The sequence below is a fragment of the Rosa chinensis genome, chromosome 4 (assembly GCF_002994745.2).
Source record: "Rosa chinensis cultivar Old Blush chromosome 4, RchiOBHm-V2, whole genome shotgun sequence".
NCBI classification, from domain to species: domain Eukaryota; kingdom Viridiplantae; phylum Streptophyta; class Magnoliopsida; order Rosales; family Rosaceae; genus Rosa; species Rosa chinensis.
Genome location: NC_037091.1, coordinates 54,899,878 through 54,915,431, shown reverse-complemented (window position 1 = coordinate 54,915,431; position 15,554 = coordinate 54,899,878). Strand labels below are relative to the sequence as shown.

Sequence of the window (15,554 nt, the reverse complement as noted above, 5' to 3'; positions counted from 1 at the left end):
ATAAGAATATAAGTTATAATAGCATGCAAAAGCCTTTATATATAAGTTATATAAGAATGGATCCATTGAACAAATTATACTGCTCAAGTTGATTTCCAATGTGTAAGGAACTATTTATAAGGATCCAAACTAACCATGCATGCGCGCGTGGCATGGAGCTTATTAAGATAAAGTACATGATCTACTTATAAGCAAGTGGCTCAAATAGTATTACCTCAGTCTTGTAGTCTTATTTTACTTTAAATATCCATTCTATAAATTTTATTAGTGTGCGTTAGTGTGGCAATATATGGAAATTTGTTTTCTTTTAAAAGAAAATTATTTGTATCGGGCCAGAGTCTAACAAGTATTTACACAAGAAACCTGGTACAAACACCAGATATCTTATCTAAGTCTATACTAAACTCATTAAAGTCTAAAGGGACGCTCGCTGGAGAGCAAGCCTAACTAAGCAAGAATAACTCACTTCTTAAGGAAAAATCAATCATCTAGCCTAATCTGCCAACACTCAATTGTGGTACAAACTAAAGACTAGAAACATCTTAGAAAAACCCATAGAGAAAATTCCTACTTTAAAAGACTTGCATCCAGATATCTAGGCACCATAGAGATCTAGGAAAGCACCTTCTCCTTCCCCTTTGGGTTGGAGGTAGTACCACCTTCAGTCCCCTCAGCAACTAACAACCTCGGCAACAGGTTGGTCTTCTTGCTCTCTTAAATTTGTTGACTCAAGTTGAACCCTGGCCTAACGACCCAAGCCCAAACCTAAGCTAAGTAAATAGAAGCCCAATCACGCTGCAAGGCCATCGCCGCTTGCCACAGATCATCTGGCGGCTTGCCTTTCCACCACACCATCTCTCCTCGGTCAGTGACTACCAAAACCAGGCAAGTCGTCACTATCTTTCTTTAACAAGCCTTACAGGACAAAACTCGATAGAATATCGGCTTGTACAGTCTGACCTCAACTCTGCTGCAGCCCAACAACGTCGTCACTCCACTGAGATCAAAGGCAACCCTAACAGATATGCTTTGTCTCAATCGTAATCGTAATCGGTCAATGATCGTCTAGCCTCTCCCTCACCCTGTATTGCCTCAACGATCCCAACAAAGTGAGAAGAAAACCAATAGAACTCTACCGCCAGATCGGAGAAATCCCGACACCCACCACCAGTGCTCGATGATGATAGCCTAACACCCACAACGAGAAGCCGTGGTGTTGCTAGTTCAGACGGAGATCAGAGAAAAACCCAAAGAGGGTTGTCTGCCGCCGCTTTAGGCTCTAGGGTTTCCCTGCTCCATAGATATTATTATCTATTGCCCTGTTCATGTTGAGAATTCCTCTTCTCTTAATAATAGTATAGATATTGAACATAATTAAATATACATAAAGGAAAATTACAAAAATTCCATTATTTTCAAAGAAATTCCAACTATCATGACCGGCATTGTTACATTTTGAAGTTTATCTCTTTGGTCCAAAACTCGAGAGATATGCCCACTCAAAATAACAATATTTTTAATAATGTTTTGTTGAATAATCTCATTTATAATTGTCATGAACTCCTTTGATTTCTAATAATATCAAATCCTATTAAAAAAAATAATAAGAGAAGAGGCTTTGTTAGCCAAAACTGAAAATTTTGACAAATTTAACCATGAAAGATTAAAAAACTTTGAGAATAAATTAAATCCCAAAGATAAATAGGACAATTATAAAATAGATTTTTATTAAGAAAAAAAAAAAGGATCCACAACCCCCACTTTTCTCTTCAACTATTTTCTCTCTGCAATAACTACCACAAAGGGCTAGTTTGGGATTGCTGTAACTTTTAAAATAAACTGCTGCTGCTGTGTTGTGAGAATAATCAGCTGTGAATTAAAATAGTTTCGTGTTTGGTAAATAATATTTTTAAAAGTGCTGTCAGTACATAAAACAATTGCAGAGTGTGTTTTGATCTACAACAGCTTCTAAAAGCAACCTCTAGGCTGCTTCTAAAATCTGATGTCAGTGACCTATAACTTTAAATTAAAGCTGCTTTTTATTTATTTACTAAACACAAAAAAATCTAAAATTTTGAAAAAAACTGATTTTTTTTAAAGCCAAGCAATCCCAAACGGGGTCTAAATCTATTTCTTCTGCAATAACTACTCACTTTTCTATTTTTTTTTTTTAACAACGAAAATTTTTCATACACATGCAGAGCATGTGATTGCAGACGAGTATATTTAACACTAGCATTTGCGTACCTATATTTAACGATATTTCCATAAACACCTGAATTTTCATCAAAAATTTTGTAAATAACAACCAAAATTTTGAACCTTGATTGGAACACGCCCTGGGCAGCCGGAAAGGTTTGGGCCTCTATTATTCCCAAATCACTTTATTAAACATCATAAGCAAAACTTGAAGGAAAGAAAAAATCATGTTCAACCCACAATTGAGTGTTGGTGTGGGCGTACTGAACAGAAACCCGATTTACTACGACGGGTCAGTTGGCCCAAACATGAAAGTGGGCATTTTATTTTAGGATAAGTGCGGATGTGAGAGAGGGGCTGGTTCAATTTTCAAAATTTCAAAAAGATTCTCTCAACGAGGAATTATTTCAAACGTAATTATGTTTTTGCAACAGTCCCTCAAACTTTTGAAATTTAAACAACCCACCCGAAATATATGGCTTAATTGTACTTTAGCTTTAGTTTGCCGTGGGCTTTCTTTTCATTCTTTTCTAATTGGTCCTACTCGGATTATTTTGCTCGTAACTTTTGATATTTAATGCGGTATTATCACTTAAGTAGTCCTAGTTTCTAAATTCTAACTATACTTCGGACTTGCTATGAATATTACGTGTAAGTTTATAGTCTCTAATTTTAAATTTAAATTAGGATGACAGTAAATTGAAATACATCAAGAAGTTGAATATTAAGTATTTGATAGTTTATTGTTCGTGAGCATGAGTATTCTGATTAGCAATGATGAAGTTCATCAAAAGTTGATCAGTCGTTTTAAGATTAGACCCCATATGATAAATACTAAATAAGAGAGTATTGCTCGCTAAAACTACAAATAATCGATTAAGGAATACATCAACATCCCTATATACGAGAGAATTAAGAGTGTGCTCACAACTCATGTACTTATTCATGAACAATAAGAAGCGCTTACTAATTTATCCATCAAATTAGGAGTTAAACTCTTTGTATGTTTAACTTCCCGCTTTAATTTATTTGAACAAATTCAACACCCCACACATTATTATTTGAAAAATATAAATATACCAATTACATTTATTATTTTTTTCTAAAAGATGAACACTCATAATACATTTATTATGTTTGTTACTATGTTGATTGAGTTAGAACTTAGACTGTAGGTACTTCACTTAAATAAGGCTTCAGTTTCACGTTTTATTCATTTTGTTTTAGTTCTCATGAAACAACAAGTGTGATGACCTAATCTCCTTTATTCACTATGATGATGTATGGTTAGAGGAGACTCATTCTATTATTTATAATTTACTCTACGAGAATTTCTATAAGTTGTATTCTGTGACTAGGGATTCAGGTTTTATGTTTCCCTCGATGCCTAGTGTATCTATAATAAATAATAATCATACAGGCCGAACGTGGGGTTGAACCTCCTATTTAAACTTGATTCCAAACCCCTTTAAAAAAAAATTTCTCCAACACAACGAAATCAAAGTGTGATCAACTCCTAATTAAACATGCTCTTTCCTATGAAGGCCAAAGGAAAAGGAAAACTACAGGGCCACAGTTGAATATCCAAAAAGTGAGAGGCAAGTTCAAGATTCCCAGAAAAAGAAGCACCTCTCTAAATGAAAATAAGACAAAATCTCCATCAGCAAAATGATTCCCCTTTCCAAAATTTGAGCAAGAGTGGAAGAAAAGCACTCCACCAGTACCTCACCCACTCTCACCCCCCACAACTTCAAACCCAAACCCTCGATCACCACCGCCCAAATACCACACCCACCACTTGTCAGTCATCCCACCGCGAGTGCCGATCCACACTCGCATCCCCCACAGTAGAATCCCCTGCAAGAGAAAATCACGAATTCACCTAAAAATTCCAGCAAATAAATTCTAAAAATTGCAGAGAAAATTTAGGGAGTCATCCTTTTTTTTTCTTCAGACAAAATAAAAATTTCGATCCCTCCTGACTTTTCCCTCTCTTTTCCACACCACCACACCTTGGAGGGAAAACGCTCTCAAATCCCAAACCCCAAAACCCCTTCTTTCATCAAAATTAGGGTTTCGTTTCTGCTCCAGCTTCACAAAGCCGCGATCTTTCTCGCCTCTCCATTCGCCGATTCACCACCCCTGTTTCGGGAACTGTGCCCGTTGCTTCGGGTTTGGGATTTTGGCAGCTTGATTTCAGTTCAGGTAGGGATTGTGGGAATTGATGCTTGCTTTTGGTTTTGAATGAGTTGAAGTTCTGGTGCTGCTGGGGTAGTGGTTTGGTTGTTCGAGCTGGATTCTAGGGTTTTGGAGAGCAAGGGGTGTGTTAATTGTATGGTTTTGATGTTTTGAGTGGTTCAAATTTGGGGGGAATGGTGATCTGTGCTTGAGAATTGAAGTGAAGTTAGTTCATTTCATGTGGTTATGGGGCCTAAGCTTGCAGCTTTTGATAGTGGGTTTCTAGGGTTTTGAGTTGGACCTTAGTAATTGGTCATTGTGAGGTTATTATTTCCCAAATGAGGGAACTAGTCGAGCACATTATATCGACAAAATGGTTTTTCCCATGTTATTGAGCTTGATTTAATGGCATTTTGGTTACTAATTTTGGGTTCTCTTTTTCGTTTCATCATTTCTTGCTCAATGAAGTATTCGTGTTTGCCATTTACTTTTGCAAATTCTTGAAAGGCTAAATCTTTGGGTTGTCCGAAGTTTTCAGTCATGATTTTTCTTGCTCATAATTAGTTTATTGGTCAATATAGTTTCATTGACTCTTGGAATCTAGATAGGATGCTATTGTTGAAAATTGGAAGCTTGGTTGTGTAACTGGATCTAACTCAAAGTTGGAATTTGCAGACTTCTCAAAATCAAGTTTGTTCAAGGTTGAAATGCAAACAAGGAAAAAAAGTTCTGGAAGAACTGCTTCTAGAGAGCATACCAGTCCCAAGGTTACAAGAGCTCAGAAGAAAACACATGAAAATGTCAAAGTATTGGATACCAAAGTTACAGATATGATTACATCTTCATCCAGAAAGCAGAGACTCGGTAAGTAGCCTTGTCACTATTTTTAAGGAAAAAAGTTGGAAGAGTGTCTTCATTCTTGTAGGATGCAATATATACTAATGTGGCACCCATTAAAGTTTTGAGGTTGTGGTGCACCCAAACATTCTGTTTGTGGATCTCCTACTCAACCTTTTTTCTCTAGCAAAGACCTCATGTTTGATACTGAGTGAATATCCCAGCACATTTCTTTCAACTTTAATACAGTGTAGAGTGGTTGTATACTCATTGGTGGACTCAGGATTAACTCATTGGGGATTTAAAGGATTAGGACTGATAAGTAAAAAAATTTGGGAATTGAATTAATTGTAACTTGAGAAAATATATGTACATTTGTCTCAATGAAATTTTATATTTTTGAAAACTCGATTTTTGTCATTAGATACCATGAATGAAAGTAGAAGTAAAATGGTTCAGTTTGTTCCTTCTTGGTTTTCCAAGTTCAAAGAGCTCCAGCTGTTTGTATTTGTGAAGTTTGGGGATTTGGAACACTTGCCAAGTATTTTATAGAAGAAAACTTTGCAAAGGAAATTTAAAGCTTCGGTCTTGTCTAGTTTTACTAGGCTTTCTTGAAGTGGGGTTGGTCATTGGTGAATACTAGGAGCAGTGACCGTTAGTTGGGTAATTGTTATCACGTAAGGCCCAAAAAAAAAAAAAACATGCTGGGGTGACTGTTCTCATTGGACATGACCTGCCTTAGGTCATGCTCCACTGAGTATGATAGTTTCAATATTGGCAATTATAAGAGGTCTTTTCGTTTTGTTTATTATTTTGAGGTTCTATTGGTATAAATATCCTCTTACATGATGTTGTTTCACTTACTTTCTGATACTATTGAATTTTGCATCCACAACCGTAAAAGGTCATCAATTAAGAATTAGACATTAATTATGATATCACATTTCCCAGTGCTGATTTAAATTGTCATCTTCCCGTAACAACTTTCAGGTGGGACTCATAAGAAGAATGAGGAGCCTGTTACTGCAAGCACGTTAAGTACAAATTATGACTTGCTGCTTAATGAGACTGCCGAGGCTTGTTTGGGGCATGATGCTTTAAGTGATGATTGCAAAGAGAATAAGGTAATTATCTAACTGTAAAAGAAGAATTAGAACTTTGTTTGAGCATTTGTGTGAATTTTTCAAATCTAATGCAGGGTTGTGAGGAGGGTGCTGCTGGTTGCGTTCTGGGAACTATATTTTCTCCTGCCTTTCACATACCGAAACATGCTGGTGGAGAATCTGCCAATGGAGGTAGATGAAATTTGAACATACCTTTCTTCACTGGTTCTTATGTTTATGTAGTGGTATTTCTTTCAATGGTTAAAAAGATCTCATCAATACCCCTGTGATTGTTTCAGGATTGTGTGTGACCTTATTCTTTTTCATTTTATTCAGTTGATTTTGTTAAATTCTTTCAAAATGGAGATCACAATTTCCATAAAGAGATGGAAATAAAGTACTCACCCGATGATGCACACCATGGTTATGTTGGCCAAGAGACATCTGAGTCCACTGTTCGAGACGAGAACAACTACTGTGAGACCTCATTATCTTCTGTAACTATAACATGTCCTGGTAATATGTAATCAAATACACATACATTGAGCGGAATTGAATGCACAGAAATATGAGATACATGGTACAAGTAATGAGTATTCTTTTTGTCATGCAGTTGTGGAGGCAACCAATATTTCTTCTGAAGTCTCAGCCATATATCTTGCCATGAAAAATTCCAAGTTGGAATGTTTAGATGAGCATGGTCAGGAACCTATGTCAACTGATTTGTACGTGGATGATGATGAGAGCGAGGAATTTGATGACTTTGATCCTTACTTATTTATCAAGAACTTACCTGACTTGTCCTCAGTTGTCCCCACTTTTCGGCCGTTGCTGCTGCCTAAGCAGACTCGAAGTTGTCCTCCTACAAGTCTTGTTTTGGACTTGGATGGTGAGAATAATGAAAATTACGGTGTTCTTTATGGTTTACAATATTATCTGCACAGCTGTTGACTTGGGATTCTTTTTTAATCTGTCATCTCATTGTTCATGAAGCTAAAGCTTGATATGTCACTTGGTGTTTCACTCAGTTTTCTCTTACCCTTCTGATCTGCCAAAATAGTCTGGATGTGTCTAGAGACAGTAATTACCTTGCAGCTTGTTTTGCTTTGATCATTTACTATGATGGTAATCTGATACACATTGAGAACCTTCAGACTTTCAGTTATTTTCCATTCATTTTTTACCACAAAAAAAATTGTTTGTTTTTACCAATGTACTCCTAGAGTGTTAAACTCTATTTTTCTCCAGAGAAGGAGCATCCTCTCTTAGCTTTTTGTATCTGATGGAAAATCTGATTAATATTTAGTTCAATTGTGTACTCCTTACTCCTGGTAAGGAGTGCCAAATGTCTATTTTGAGTAGATTAGCATTCATTTCGGTCATCTCGGCTAAAATCTTTATATGACACAAGATTGAGTTATTGATTTTCATGTTGAGGGTATAGATTGAATTATTGTCTTGTCTTGTGTCTGAAAGTGGCTTTGATCTGGCAGAAACTCTGGTACATTCCACACTAGAACCTTGTGATGATGCAGACTTCACATTTCCTGTAAATTTTAACCTACAAGAGCATACAGTATATGTTCGATGCCGTCCTCACCTCAGAGATTTTCTGGACAGAGTTTCGCTTCTTTTCGAGATCATTATCTTCACAGCTAGTCAAAGTATCTATGCAGAGCAGCTTCTAAATGTGCTGGATCCGAAGAGGAAGATTTTTCGCCATCGTGTTTTTCGTGATTCCTGTGTTTTTGTGGAGGGGAATTATCTCAAAGATTTGTCGGTTCTTGGCCGTGATTTGGCACGTGTTGTCATAGTCGACAACTCTCCACAGGTATACTATTCCCACCTCCCTCCATCCTTCAGATAATAGTCTCACTATATGTATGCACGACCCTTACACTCAAACACGATTTTTGAATATAGTATATCGGTGGATATTTTTTAGGGCATAGTTTTGGAGTGTGTTTGTCTATTGGATCAATGAGCATTGGATTAGCCTCTGATATATGGTGATAATTGTAATGAGGCTTTCTTTACTCTGATGAAATTCATCAAGTTAGCCTCTTCAGTCGATGCTTGATCATCTGCAATTGATGATGCTATATAAAATATTATCATTAGTATGCACTTGGACTATTTCTAGTGGCACAGCTGGGTTCTTAGTCATGCACTTGAAATTTATCTATTTTCGAGTTACACAAAGTGAAGGATGTATAGAACAACACAGGAGGAATTGAGGAAACACCTGGGTTATGATTGTCCTCAAAAGTATTTTGTTGTTGTTAGGTATAACAGTTTTGTTCCTTGGTTTTGTCCAGGCATTTGGTTTCCAAGTGGACAATGGAATACCTATTGAGAGCTGGTTTGATGATCGTTCTGATACAGAATTACTTTTGTTACTTCCTTTTTTGGAAAGCTTGGTTGGAGTAGAAGATGTTCGACCGCTAATTGCAAACAAATTCAACCTCCGGGAGAAAATAGCTACTGCTGATTATCCACTAAACTCAAATAGAGGTGATTCTTTAGTGCCAATGTGAATGACCAGTTCTACAGTTTGAAATCTCTTTTAGCTGTTTTCCTGTAATTTTAGATTATTGCTACTGGGAACAGTGTTCTGTTTGTTGAAGTTACGCGGGTCAGATACAAGGGAGACTGGTAAACTGCTGACAGATAATCAGCTTAGAAATAAGGTTCTTGATAATTTAAAGGTTTATATATGTTGTTTTAAGTGTTAGAAATAAGAATGTTCTTTGTTGTACAAGTCTGTATGTCAAAATAACCGACAGTTTTTGTTGTCTTTGATGGTAGAAGAGGAATTTAGAAAAAAAAGTAGATATAAATGTTGCGGCAAGTTTTATTCTATCAAATTTCACAAACCTCTTTTACAGAAGGCATTTTCCCCATTACTCATTTTGGGAAGCCCAAGCCTACATTCTTTCACTGTGAAATGTGATTCAGTTTGTCTGTTTATTTGTTGATGAAAATTAGATCCACGTAAATTTGGTGATGTTTCTGCGTTCCGCACGAAACTTTGAAGAGGCACTCCCCAGATTCTTAGTGCCACTTGCAACTTGACTGTATATAAATCCTAATAAGACTCAGAAGGTCAGAATAGACAGCGTCTGAGCTTCACAAGACCACTATAAACACTTCAAATGCATTTGTCTCATTTAGAACTGCAAAGCCAACAGGTCCTTCATCTTTGTTAACAAGACCTCTTATACATTTGGTTCTGTGAGGAGCATCCCTAAGGCGTCAAAGTAAACTGATCGGATCAAATGGTGAGGAGAACAACTTGGTTCCTCCCGATGATGAAGAAAAAATGCAGGGCCGGAGTTGCCCTACTCATGCACAGCTGGGGCTTGCTCGACTTGTACATGGAAGTTGATTTCGGGATCAGTGGATCAATCGGAGTGAGTGATTCTCGACGAAAACCACGTCGAGAAACGGTATGTCTTTGACCTGTGTTTCATATCCCAAATCAGATTGTATGATTCTCACCCAACAAGCAAGATATCACTATACTGAGTTCATAATGTCATCATTGTCATGAGCCAAATCGTTTTCAGCAAAAAAAAAAAAAGTGTGCAAACAGAAGAAGTAATAAAAAGCCAATAAGAAAATAAAGAAAAATGCATATTTACAAAAAGCCAGGTCATCGATCCGCGTGAGTCCTCATCTGTTATCCTAAGAACCGTTGACTGGAGGCTGATGTGGCTGAATCTGGAGCCGCTAGATTTTTTTCTCCAACCGACTCCCTCCCTCACGCATTCCTCATGCTCGGTAAATTTTGAAGTAGCTTTTACCACCACTAAAAATTTTCGTCACGTCCCGCCTTCTTTCTCATTTCTTTATTTATATCATTTCAAACTTTTCCTTTTCTTCCGTTACAATTTCAAAATTTCGTTGAGCGTTGAGCAAACGCGGAGCTCTCTCTCTCTCTCTCTCAGTTTTCTCTGAGAACGGTGAAAATGGTGAGCTAAGATCTCTGAGAAAGTTGTTTATACTTAGCGATCTTCGTCGTTCTGATCGTACGGCCGGTTATCAGAGCTTAATTCACTGTTAATCTCACTATTAGTTCATATTTTTGTTTACAGGTTGTGGCACAAAAACTGAAGGAGGCGGAGATCACCGAGCAGGATTCGCTTCTTCTGGTAAGCAACCATTGCTCGCTTTTAGATCGTAGTGAAAGAACTCTTCGTCGTTGTTTGTAGTCACCGATCGTAGTGATTAGGCCTTTGAATTTTAGAATTGAATTTTGGTTGAAGAAACCCTAGATTCATATCATTTATTGTTAGATGTTAAGTTTTCTGTAACTGCGGTGAGGAATTGAGCTATGATTCTGTGAATTTGAGTCTGAATTCTCTACTATTTGCTGTGAATGTTAGACGAGGAACCTGCTTCGCATCGCTATATTCAATATCAGTTACATCAGAGGCCTTTTTCCGGAGAAGTATTTCAATGATAAATCTGTTCCTGCTTTAGGTAGATCTGCTTGGTAAATTAGATTTCGTTGTTATTAGCCATACTTAAAAGCCGGTTGTTGATTTTGATTGCAATTTTGGCTTCTTTAAAAGAGATGAAGATTAAAAAGCTAATGCCAATGGATGCAGAGTCTCGCAGACTTATTGATTGGATGGAGAAAGGTATGAATAGCCTGAGTACATTGATTTGGATGAGCTTTCCTGTTTTGATTTTCTTTCATTTTATGAGATTTTAGGTTTTTTTTTTTTTTTTTGGCTATCAATCCGTTAATCTTTTAATGTATTCGTAGGTGTATATGACGCCTTGCAGAAGAAGTACCTGAAAACGCTTTTGTTCTGTGTGTGTGAAGAGGTTGAAGGGCCGATGATAGAGGAATACACATGTAAGGCTTACAGCAAACTACTTAATTCCATCTTTAAAAGATTCGATCAATTCTACATGAGAAGAGGCAATTTGTTGTTAATACTACTTACTGTTCTCACTAACCGCTATAATTTAAATAAGTACTATTCCATTGACTGTGAGGAACCAGATTCCATGCTGGTTGAATTTAGCGTGTGAATAAAAATTTCTCTGATAACTGTTTTATGCTTGTTTAGAGATTTAATCTGTTCATATTACTCTTGACCTGCAGTTTCATTCAGTTACTCAAATTCCGAGAGGCAGGAGGTTTCAATGAATATCAGTCGCTCTGGAAACAAGAAGCATGGTGGAACATTCAAGTGTGACTCCACAGCAGAAATTACCCCCAACCAGATGAGGTGACTTTTGGTCCAAAGTTGTACTAGATTTCATTCTTAATCTCTTGTTGTTTGGTTCTCAATTTCTGAGTCTGTTGGACTATGGTAATGTGCAGAAGTTCTGCTTGTAAAATGGTCCGCACACTGGTTCAACTGATGAGAACTCTGGACAGGATGCCTGAAGAGGTGCATCTACAATTTGTTTTAGTTCCTACACAGCTGTGTTTGTTTTTAGCCTTAATGCAAAGTTCAAGAAGACTTTGTTGCTTTGGTAAATCAATTTACAATTTTGTGATTTCTTGTTTGTTTCAGCGCACCATACTGATGAAACTCCTATATTATGATGATGTGACGGTATACCTCTTTAATTGCTTTCATAATTCAGCTGATTGATACTCCTCTTTGTTTGTCTAATGACTTTGCGTGCCAAATGCTCACGGAGTTTTCTGACATTTCAGCCAGTAGATTATGAGCCTCCATTCTTCAGATGTTGCACAGAAGAAGAAACTCATAACCCATGGACAAAGAATCCTTTGAAACTGGAGGTCGGGAATGTGAACAGCAAGCATCTTGTCTTAGCTCTCAAGGTAAGGAATAAGGATTTTATTTTGGAATGGCAAAAGCTAAGATCCTCCTTTTCCTGTGCCAGATTGAGTTAGTGTTACTTTGTATTTATACAGGTAAAGAGCGTGCTTGATCCCTGTGAGGATGAAAATGATGATAATCAAGATGATGAAGTGAGCTTAGGAGCTGACTCCATGCAAAGGGATGACTCTTCTGAAACTGACAGTGAGGTAAAACTGATGTTATGAGTTTCATCAACTATCTACTTTGGCTTATGCTGGCAACACTGATAGTGATGATATGCTTTGTATATAATTTCTAGGTTAACCAATCACAAGAGGATCGATATATAGTTGCCCCCATAGGTAAGAGTTGTAGATTTATATAATCCTTATACTATAATTCCCACTTCCTGTGAGCTTTGGTCTGAGTTGTTGTGGAGTAACAATGGTTTTCTTGACAGCTAAGCGACAACCACAGGAGGACAACAGCATACCTCAGGAAGTTAACAGCATGGATGATGAAGGTAATAAATCAATTACACGTCTAAGTTAGCTGATCAATCTGCACATGAAAAATGAGAGTGAAAAAGAAATCTTTAACTTGGAATCTGTGCTAACTAATCAGCTAATTATGGGCTTTGTTTCCTAAAACTTTGCATCTCCTTCCTTTGCGACTTTCCTGTAGTATTAGGCTAACAATCTGTTCTATAATATTCAGCTACAGATGATACTCAGGATCCAGAGGAAGATGAACAGCAATTTTCTAGGATAAAGGACTGGATCAGTAGCCGCCATCTTGACAATGTTGAAGTTACTGATGTTCTCTCGAATTTCCCAGACATCTCAGTGGTACGGATTTCAACTGTTAAATTCTCTGCTGGAATTTGTGCCAAAAACTGACTGTTGGTACAGTTGGCTAACAGAACATGCTGTGCTTTCTCCTGTTCTTTAGTCTATTGGTATGATTCTTAATGTATATCATATTGACTCCATCTCTGTATTATAACTTGCAGGTTCTGACTGAAGGTAAACTGAAGAATGCACTTATACCTGCTGCTGCATTCTTTTTACTTATTTTTGAGGTTTACAAATTTTGATTCGCTTTGGCTGGACTGCAGAAATTATGGATAGGCTTGTTGCTGAAGGTGTTCTATCAAAAACTGGAGGGGACAGTTACACAATTAACAGGAAGAAGGTTTTTTCCTCTTGTCGTATTTCAATTTTCTTTCAATTGTTTCTTGCTTTCAAGTCAAACTAATTGTCCTTTTGAATTTTCACAATGCAGAAGTCTGACCTTGAATTTATCAAGGTAAAAAAAGAAATGGACTGTCAAGTGGTCCCTGATAGTGAAAAAACTCCAAACGCCAATGATCACTTGTACATGAAGGTGATTGTGATGCCTGTCTTGTCATACTTATGTGTATATGAAGTCCAAGCATTTTGAAAATTTACTCCCAATTCCTCAATTATCTGTATGGTCTGATGACTTTTCTGTGAACCTAAGATTAAGATCACGCGGTCTGTATATTGAATGATGATAATGCATTATGTTCCTCTTAGGAGGAGACAAGTTTATTGTTGGGAGTGTTTTTTATACAATATCATATCAGGTGATATTGTTTTCTATCGCAGGCACTCTATCATGTTCTTCCAATGCAGTATGTGTCAATTGCGAAGCTTCAGAACAAGCTTGGAGGAGAAGCAAATCAGAATACTGTGCGCAAGATGATTGATAAGATGGTGCAAGAAGGTTTGGTTGAAGCCAAGGGAAATCGAAGGCTAGGTGAGCAATCTGTTCAGTTTGAGCCATTTTAAAAGCTTTGTACGCTATTACTTATGCATAATCAAATCATGTCCTCACTACTTTTCATTCCAGGAAAGCGTGTGCTCCATTCTGATATTACCAAGAAAAAGCTTATTGAAGTCCAGAAAGCTTTGAATTATGATGCAATGGTATTTCTACAAACTTTCTGCAAATCTTTTTTGAAATGTATCCTATACTGCTCTCTGACTTTGTAAATGAACAGGATGTGGACAATATTGAGCCCCAAAGCAAGTCAAATCATCAAGATTTTTATCCCATTGGTAAGAAGCAGAAGTTCTTTTATGCAGGAAAACTGTGTTTAAGGCTCTAGTGGTTCACCTGGTTCTTTACATTACCGGCTTAATACTTACACCTACAAAATGCTTTTGTTATTAGCTAGTAACTACAGAGACACATCCACATGCGGTGCGCTCCACTCCATTGGATCAGATCTGACACGCATGAGAATAAGGGCTAATTCAAATGAACAGAGTCCAATGAGGAGTGAGCACACTACTTCAATAAGAAAGGAGCATGGAAACACCCCCACAAGCCGGGCTCAGGTGAGTGTCTTGTGCTTATGCTTCTACACTTCCATTTCGTGTTAGTTTTCTCCTGCAACTGAGCTGTTTCAACTCTAAACTAATAAATGTTTTGTGGAAACTTTGCAGCCAGAAATTTCAAGAGAGAGTTTTGCACCTGGTAATGATGAAAACAGAGCAAATTGCAACACAAACCACTGTGATGAAGATGAGAGAGTGATGTGCAGTAGTAGGTCGACGCAAGACAAGCGTTCCAGGAAAACAAGCATGGTATGAATATGATTCAGCCTCCTCATGATAGAATGGTTTGCTCTGATTTGTATCACAGGCAATAGGACTAATGAAAATGCAATCTTTTCCCTCTTCTGTAGGTCAAGGAGCCTATTCTTCAGTACACAAAGCGCCAGAAATCTCAAGCCCTCTGAAAATTTTCAGAATTTGCCAATGCCGCCTACCATGGGCTGCCTTTTCTTTGCTAGTGTTTAACTACCAGTAGAACTTGGATTAGTACACTTTTGTGGTGACTATTATAACAACATGCTGTAAGCATTTGAAATTAGTGATGTTGAAACTCGAATGTTAAGAAGTGAAATGAAGCCAACATCAGATTGTGTGAGTCCTGTGTCTCACACCCATGAGCAGTGGCGGAACTATATGAAGGTCCGGGAGGGTCAGCCCAGTTTCACAATTAAATGAATCACATGATTATATATGGTTATTTTCTTCATTATGATTAAGATGTAATTGATATTTCTTTGTGCATTTCTCGTCTTCAATAAAAAAATTTCTGTGGATAAGAAGGTTTATATATAATAACTTCCTAGTTTTGCCAATTAATGAGTACCTTGCACTGGGAACAATGTTCCAATCACTTGGATATGACCTAGCCGTCTTCTCTGCTAGGGTTTCTCATTGAAACTTTTCTTTGATAAAATACCCAAACTTTCAACCTAGATCTCATGTCGGATTCTACTGCTCTCATGGCCGCTCTCAACCCTTCGGACTCTGCTCATGTGACATTGGGCTCGGCGGGAACGGCGACTTTGCAAGACATCCATTGGTATATGATAGGAGCATAATTATGTGATATTAATAACGTT

The 15,554-nt window shown here is 37.4% G+C and overlaps 2 protein-coding genes across 5 annotated transcripts; both read left to right on the top strand.

Annotated features, from left to right (window-relative positions):
- The first annotated feature begins 3,887 nt into the window (after nt 1–3,887).
- On the top strand, nt 3,888–9,168 carry LOC112200635 (CTD small phosphatase-like protein 2). Of its 2 annotated transcripts, none has more exons than XM_024341656.2 (8): nt 3,888–4,404; nt 5,053–5,241; nt 6,205–6,338; nt 6,413–6,509; nt 6,654–6,833; nt 6,931–7,206; nt 7,811–8,148; nt 8,636–9,168. In XM_024341656.2, the coding sequence occupies exons 2-8, from the start codon at nt 5,085–5,087 to the stop codon at nt 8,852–8,854; spliced, it is 1,401 nt and encodes a 466-aa protein (XP_024197424.1). In that variant the 5' UTR covers nt 3,888–4,404; nt 5,053–5,084; the 3' UTR covers nt 8,855–9,168. The 2 variants fall into 2 exon arrangements, with proteins under 2 accessions (XP_024197424.1, XP_024197425.1); XM_024341657.2 differs by having other exon boundaries at nt 3,889–4,404; nt 6,654–6,794.
- Nucleotides 9,169–9,305: 137 nt separating this feature from the next.
- LOC112201061 (meiosis-specific protein ASY1) lies at nt 9,306–15,166 on the top strand. Of its 3 annotated transcripts, none has more exons than XM_040518395.1 (22): nt 9,306–9,766; nt 10,415–10,471; nt 10,706–10,802; nt 10,931–10,963; nt 11,092–11,184; nt 11,437–11,563; nt 11,659–11,728; nt 11,855–11,896; nt 12,001–12,129; nt 12,223–12,336; nt 12,429–12,471; nt 12,570–12,632; nt 12,827–12,957; nt 13,122–13,134; nt 13,227–13,303; nt 13,394–13,495; nt 13,741–13,891; nt 13,985–14,061; nt 14,136–14,193; nt 14,309–14,475; nt 14,584–14,724; nt 14,826–15,166. In XM_040518395.1, exons 1-22 carry the CDS (start codon nt 9,596–9,598, stop codon nt 14,877–14,879), a joined length of 2,010 nt encoding a protein of 669 aa, XP_040374329.1. In that variant the 5' UTR covers nt 9,306–9,595; the 3' UTR covers nt 14,880–15,166. The 3 variants fall into 3 exon arrangements, with proteins under 3 accessions (XP_040374329.1, XP_040374328.1, XP_024197832.1); XM_040518394.1 differs by having other exon boundaries at nt 10,895–10,963; XM_024342064.2 differs by lacking the exon at nt 9,306–9,766 and adding an exon at nt 10,191–10,291 and having other exon boundaries at nt 10,895–10,963.
- Nucleotides 15,167–15,554: the final 388 nt, after the last annotated feature.